This window comes from Solanum verrucosum, unplaced genomic scaffold (assembly GCF_900185275.1).
Source record: "Solanum verrucosum unplaced genomic scaffold, falcon-dt-bn FXZP01000177.1, whole genome shotgun sequence".
Classification (NCBI taxonomy): domain Eukaryota; kingdom Viridiplantae; phylum Streptophyta; class Magnoliopsida; order Solanales; family Solanaceae; genus Solanum; species Solanum verrucosum.
In genome coordinates this window covers 2487014-2494939 of record NW_026020401.1, presented here as the reverse complement: position 1 = coordinate 2494939, position 7926 = coordinate 2487014, and the positions used below count along the sequence as shown (strand labels likewise).

The 7926-nt window shown below is 35.7% G+C and overlaps 1 protein-coding gene across 1 annotated transcript; it reads right to left on the bottom strand.

The window, feature by feature from the left end:
* Nucleotides 1-203: 203 nt before the first annotated feature.
* LOC125840010 (uncharacterized) lies at nt 204-7664 on the bottom strand. Its single transcript, XM_049518990.1, has 6 exons — nt 7600-7664; nt 6830-6983; nt 3705-3907; nt 3045-3285; nt 814-950; nt 204-717 (listed from the first exon to the last, which is right to left on the bottom strand). The coding sequence occupies exons 2-6, from the start codon at nt 6951-6953 to the stop codon at nt 490-492; spliced, it is 933 nt and encodes a 310-aa protein (XP_049374947.1). The 5' UTR covers nt 6954-6983; nt 7600-7664; the 3' UTR covers nt 204-489.
* Nucleotides 7665-7926: the final 262 nt, after the last annotated feature.

Below are 7926 nucleotides of genomic sequence, written 5' to 3'. Positions count from 1 at the left end.
TCACCATTCACGAGAGAACTTTGTGCAGATTGTAGCCAAACCATTAAAAAATCACTCTACATCACCTGACCCTCTCTGCAAGCATATTTAAGCACCCTCATTTGGATGCATAAATTGCTAAGAATGAGAATCCTTCTGTCAGCATCTGCTTATTTATCAAATGGCCAGTAATAATCATATCACAGTCACAAAAGAAAAGCTCATACCTTTAATAGATCATTTCCCTATTCAAACCTTTTCATTTAGGGAGGGGAAAGGATATTAGATATTTACATTTTTGTTGTCAATAATAAAAAAGTTTCTTGCTAATAATGAGGTTTATAAGATGAACCATAATTAACCACCACCAAGCATTTGCATCAGGTTGAGAGAGAGAAATTGACATTAACTGAAATCATGATACAGGAAAGCAACAGATCAAGGAGCATCCCCGTCACAAGACTGCTCTAGGATACAGAAAAACACACACTGACATGGCATGTTAATACCTCAATCAGGCAAAGCAGTTCCTCTCTCAAGGTTATTCTTGATCTCCAAGGTGTATTTTCCAAAGGCACGCTCAATCTTTTTATTGAAGTGCTCGTTACGATCATTAATAGAGTCAATGTCTTTCTCTTCATGGAACTTTCTCCTCCGACTAAATGATTGGCGCTTCTCGTCCCTGTCCTTGAGCTCCTTCACCATCCTCTCTATCTTGTCGTCTGATAATTTTGGTGCCTGTACAAGTGAAAGATGTTAGTGTAGGGTAGCCTATTTTCTGAAGTCTGAAATTAATAAAAACAAACAAAGCTAAGTATCATGGCTGAAGCTTACCTTCCCATACTGTAGACTAGAAGCTTCTCGATAAAATTCTGGGTCAGCTTCCTTCATTCTATTGTACTCATCTACATCAACAGCAACATTCTTTGTGCGCTTCTTGTATGCATCGTATAGCGTCTTCTGATTAAAAACTGAAAAATGACAAATAACATAGGTAAGGAAATCAGATCAGCTTCACCATATACATCTGCATCACAATCCAAAACTTCTGAAGTGCCAGGGAAAAAAGAAGGATCATCAATGAAGGTCGACAATATTTTCTAAACAAGGGATTGAACTATAAGAAAATCGGATACTTTTACCATGTCTCACTGCAAGCTCAGAAATATATCATATATTTACTACTGCTCTACAGAAGCATATGACAGGAAATTGAAAAGAATTCTAACTTTCCCTTACGGGCTAGCAGTTCGAAAATTCTGTGCATGACAATACAAATTGCACAATCAATACCCAGAAAACCGGAGTTCATTTTTCTACCTTAAATTCAAGCTAGATAATCCAAGGTGGGCAAATACATGAGAATTTTTGCCAGAATAGACAGTCATAGTCACAGATGATTATAACTTCTCCCAACATAGCTCTATAAAAATATCCATAAAGAAAATTTGAAAATGATAGAATATTATAATTTAATTCAATTGAAGGAGTCCAACTAATTCCCAGTTGCAACATCACAACGTCCACAACCATAAAAATGTAAACCTTTTCCAATTAGATACATTAAATCTCAGCATGCATTGATGTCAGATAGGATGAATTGAGGTACCTAGACCGTTTAGACATCTAGGCTCAATGTTCCAATAGAATAAAATGATAGATGAAGATGTTCCACATAGGATTAAAGTACGATGGCTGATATGGAGGAGTGCAGCAGGAGTGTAATGTGCTAGGAAGATATCTACCAAAGTGAAAGGCTTCTATAAAACAACTATAATACCAACAATGTTATAACAGAGTGAATGTTGGGCTTCTACAGCCCAACAAATCGACAAATTGAGTGTCACAAGAATGGGAATGTTAAAATGGATGTGCAGTCTTACAGAGATTAACTAAGATCAGAAATGAACACATCCCTCCATTAGACGGGACAAGTAGCACATATAACGGATAAAATAAGAGAATGTCGCTTGAGATGGTTTCGCAACGTGTTACATAGGCTTCTGAATGCACCGGTTCTTAGATGAGACAACATGATGATTGAAGGTGTTAAAATAGGAGGTAGATCTAAAACCACATGCAAGGAAATTATCATTTATCACAAAAGATCTAAAATATCACAAAATTTTGGTAGACCTAGCAAAAAGTTAGAAAATAGTGCAAGTTGAAAATCCGTACAGACGATACCAACTAGAGGACTAGTATTTAGTATTTTAGAGATGTAACCACTATAATATATTAGAGAACCCCTAGCATTAGATAATGCTCAAGTAGGGAGTATTGAAATACTATGGACAAACAGAGCATTTATGATATTGATGAATTATGCAACTGACCTCAACTAGCTTGGGATTGAGGCATAGTAGTTGTTGTAAGATCAAAATACAAATCGGTTTACCAAGCTGAAATTTCTAGAAATAGATACACACTAATTTCGTTATCCTCCTAAAGTAAAAGTGTAAATCAGGACACATTCCACCAAACTGTAGTTGATTTGTCCCTTATGTGGAGATATATTCTAAAACATAGTTCTTTTGAAATCCTATTCCAACTGGTCTCCCGTTCTTATGTAATCCATCATTTTGCTAAATAATACTTTTCTGTTACACAGTGAACACATCAATTTAGCTTTCCCATGTCAAATTCTTCTCTACGTCATACTATTAAGTCTATAAACACTCTTAAGTAGTTGAAGCAACTCAGGCACAGCTTAATGTGCATTTCTAAAAGCCCTATACACTGTCATTTCTTTTAAGAGTTGATACCAACGAATCATGATGGTCAAGAATTTACTTCCTCATTGACCATTTTAAAAGAAGCGGAGAATCACACATAAATCTCACTGAGCAGCTAAGGCTAGAGTATTGAACCCTTTAAAACTTATTATTAGCTAAGGAGACAATGATTCTTTTGGACGCAACAAAGCGAGCTTTTCTAAGAGACACATTTCATGCTATATCTGAGAGCTTTAGTAATCATGTAAAGTTTTTTCTTTTCTCTGTTTTTTGGTGGAGGGGTGGGGGTAGGGGTCTGGAAATAGAACAGTGATGAAAAATCAGTCATACCATCCCAACCAGCTGGAGCAGGCTCCTTCTCCCACTTCTTGTACTTAACCTCTGCAGACTCTTGTGTATCTAGCATATATGCCTTGCTCATATCTAACCCATTGGCATCCAACAACTTCCCAATTTTCTTCTTCCTCTCCTCGATCCATTTTTGCTTGGACATTCCCCTAGACTCTGGTGGAGCTTCTGTTTTTTTCTTCTCTGCTACCATTGCAGATTGATTAGCTTTTCTTGCCTCATTCTGCATAAAATTCCACAAGCTAGAATATAAATAATTTGATAGAAGATACTATAAAGAAGAAAAGAAAACAAGAAAATGAAATATTTTTTTGAGAAAAAGAAGAAAACGAAATATTCCCTCCATATCAATGTGTTTGCCTTAATTTGATTCAGCACGGAATTAAAGAAAATAAAGAAGGCTTTGAATCTTGTGGTCTTGAACAAAATATTTATGTAGTGTACCAAAATGCCATTTGAATCTTATGGCTTAAATTTGAGTGTAAAGAGTTGCTAAATATAGAAAGTGGCATTCATTTTAAACAGATTTAAAAAGGAAAGCAAGACAAACAAATTGAAAAGGATGGAGTAATAAATAGAGAAGTCAACAGAATTATAGCATTGATTTCTAAATGAACAGAAAAGAATCATATTTGCAATTACCATTTTTAACCTCAATTCAAATAACTTCTTCTTCCTCCCTGTGAGATTCGCGGAGTCTTGTCCCATATTATCCTCTCCATCAGCCTGATCATCTGCATCACTGTGACTTTCAACAACATCCCTTTCATCAGGGGCACCTTCACCCCCATCGGAACTCACAACCGAGGAGCGATGAACATCAATAGTATTAGCTTGCAATACACCTGATACCGCATAAAGAAGGTCAGGCTAGGAAAGAACAACAAATTTGCCATTCTACGGGAGCAAACATTAGGCATTAGCTCTCCTTAGAAACAAAAGTGCTAGCAAACGGAAATGCTCGAGGAAACACTTATGTGAGCTTTACTAGTTAAGCCTAACATGTTAGCATCTCCAACAAATCATGCTTGAAATACTTATATCTTTGATTTAAGTATAGTTTTCTTCCTGCAACCAATGCAAGTAACGCTTAAAAGATGATAATAGAGGTATAGGCATCCCAAGGGTGTGGCTAGTGGTCAATAAAATGGTTGAAAATCATGACGTCTCAGGTTCAAATTCCAATAGAGGCAAAAACATTAGGTAATTTCTTTTTATCTGTCCAAGTCTTGGTATATAGGTTACCTGATACTTGTGTTGGTGGGAGGTAGCAAGTACTTCGTGGAATTATATGAAATGCGCACAAGTTGACATGCACACCATGGTTATAAAAGAAATAGCGGTACAGCATAGTAGTAAAGACCTTTCACCTCCTACCATAAGATTGGGGGTTCAAGCCACGTGATGGAAAGAACCATTGTTGGGCTCATCGTGGGCAGAAGAGAGGTTAACAGGCAAGAGCTTATCATACTAGCAAATTATTGTAATACCCTATACCTTTCAACATATGTGCGACTAAGTTAACGTCAGAAATTTATTTAAATATGTGAAAGTGAGGCTAAATTCGAGTCAAAGTCTAACTATTCAACTATACTAAAGTGAAGAATATTGTTTGAGGGAATGAGACTTGCAAATACAAATGAATATGGGATAAAGTCACTTGCTTGCTTGAGCTATGTGCTTCACCTACTACCGTAAACGTCCTAAGTGTTTGGACTATCTACTTAGTTAAGTTATTTATTTCGACTTCCTACTTGATTGAGCTACTTCTAAATGTAGCCTATATTAAATGAAAGGGAACAAGGAGTAAATTAGTATTCTATTTTGTTGTATACATTTGTTAAGTATGGGTATGGTGGGGCCTTATCCCGACTGCTAGACAGTTGCAAAGTTTCTTACTCTTCTTTTTTTATCAACAAGTTTCTTACTCTTTTAGAGGCTACATGGACACTATGGTGTTGTCTTTTGTATCAGTTGGTCATGCCTTGTTATAGGCATGTATAATCCTTATCAGTAGTCATCAATATATAGTTCTTTGATATAACACCTGGCATAGATAATCTGCATAGCATATATGTTCATATGGTACTTGTTTGCCCCATCCAGATTTGGGGCATGACGATACTACTTCCATAACTCTTTGCTAGCTTTCTGAAAATCAAAAACTCAAAGCCCAATCAATAAAAGCTAAAATAAAGCCAAGGAATTTTGGCATTAGTTAAGTCAGGAGGTTCTTAACAATCTCATATCATTAGATTTCATATGTTAGCTAAGCATTGACCACATATAAGTGCAACCTAATTGAAGTGTGTGGCTTAACCAGTGTAGTGTAGTATCTTGTCTCTTGCTGACATGATAAAGTTCCACTTCAGCATATATAGATCCTCATTTATCTACTCAATGTCAATGGCATTAACACAAAAAACCGATCACACTTTACATGATGTCCCAATACAACATTCACAAAAAATGTACTATTCCCCGTCCCATGAACTACTATTGACACCATTAATTACTTTTCCCCACTCCCCTGTACTGCAGACATGTTTGACAGGCAAATCTGTATTTCAGGCACTAGAAGTATGTAAGGATTTTGCATCCACAAGTCTCAAATTCATGAAGCTCCAAGGTGTGGAAAACAGGACACCAAGCTTCGCCCTTCCCTATGGTTAATTGTAGATACATAAATTTGACCCTGCCCACATGGGAAGAGAAAGTTGATAGGTAGGAAAATAGGGAAAATGAAATTTTACACCCACAAAGATACGGGTAGCATAAGGTTTTATTAAAAAAACTTGCCTTAATCTTGAACTATACATCATTTATTTTATACTAACTTAACTATAATCTTGGTAATATGATAGTGGTCTTATTTTCTACCAACAAATATTTGCACCAATCCTATTACTAAAAATTGGGAGGATATATTGAAAGAAAAGTGGTTGCGAGATTAGGTTGCCCCTAGTATGAGTAGAAAAAGATAGGCTTGTGTAATAGGCATGAATAGTGTAAGGATAGAATATTTTAGGGGCAAGTCGGGTAGAGTTCTTCAACAAACCGCCAATTACCTTTCTTAATTCTTACTTCTCTGTTCGGCAGGAATATATCTCAAGTTTTCTGAAGGTGGTTTTCAGCTCCAATACATACTATACCACCATGTCTACTCCATACTGATAATTGTACTATTGACATGACAGCCATATTTTCCAACACCTCACTTACTTAATTACCAGTTACCAACTATTTTGATCTCAGTGATGCAGGAGACAACACAACTATATATGTCTCTCAATCAGCTAACACCTTGTGCTCTCACTTTTCCATCTATAACTAGCAAAGATTGCTTGGTCACTCTCTCCGGTATAACGTTTTCTTTGATTGCTCTACTACAACTCCTTTAAAGCTGCAACAGTCTGAATATACACTTGGATGTCAAATCATTATACTACAGTTGTCTGCAAGGGAAAAAACCTAGTAATACCAAGGACCCCTAGAATGGCAAGTGAAACAATACCCATCAGTATCTTCAACCAAAGGTTAAATAAGCTTGACTACGCAGCAAAAAAAGACATAAACAAAAAAGAAGACAACATTTTCTATTTAATTTTTTTGTATTGTTAATTGTTGTTGTTTGCTTTGTTTTTTGATCTTTGGGTTAGTGCAAACAACTAGAGTCAAATGGTTCAACTTTTGTGATATGAATTGAATTGCTAGTGCCAAAAAATGTCAAAGTACTCCAGGGTTGCAACTTAAAATTCAGTTTTTACCTGCTTCAGCTTTGCTCATTTGCTTCTTTACTTCCGCTATTATTTTGAAGCAATATTCGCTGCATTCATGATAAGGGTTCGAAGCATTCCGACAATCTGGGTGAACTCTTCTATCGTCAGTCATGTTCTCAATTTCCTTTATCACAGCAATTTCCTGCATCATTAATGCAAGTATACAGAGTTAACTAAAATAAACTTTAAAAGGACTCAAACCTGAAAATCTTCACAACTCACAAAGTAAAGTCCACATATAATACCTTCAATCCATCTTAAACTTATAAAAAGAGTTGAAAATTTAAGTATGCTTCCAAGTTACAAGTAACACTTATCTTCTCTACTACACCCAAGTCACCAATAAGTTAAAGTTTTTTCTTTTACATTTATTTTTTAAAAAAATTGATGTTCCGGTGCTCGAATTAAGATGGTTAAAAATTAGAAATTGAATTCAGTAACTGGCCTTATAGGATGTAGAATCCCCACAAAACTTCATCATTAACGGAAACATTGACATTGAATTGACAAAGTACTTTTATCAACAAGGAGGCTCAACCCTAGAGCCACCAAAGCAGTGCTTCAAGGGCCTCAAAATTACAAATCGCCGAAAGAACCAAAAAGCCCCAAATTTAGTTCAAACAAACACACATACACATCCAAAGACGCCAAATCGCACAGAAAAGAGATAAATTGGCCCAAAAGGAGAAATTAAACGAAAAAAACACAGCTCGAGATCAACCCAAAAGCAGAGCACAGAGAAGGAGATACACACGTACCTGAGAAGAGATAAAAAGAGACGAACCAAACAAATCTGATGAAGGCGATGTAATGCACCGTATTATTGAACGCTGCGCTCTGAAGTACCAAATAAGCCTGCTGAACTTCTAGCCCTTTATTATAGTAAGTATAAAGTATAATATAAATAATTATTGTTATAAAATAAATATATATTTATTGTGTTATATAGAAAAATTAGAAATTCTAGTGAGGGTCGGATTGGGATCAAGTCATTTTTTTCTTATTAAAACATGAATATGCATTGTAAATTCATGAATAATAGTTTACGTTATACCAAACGTAATTAAATTAATATCGATTTTATA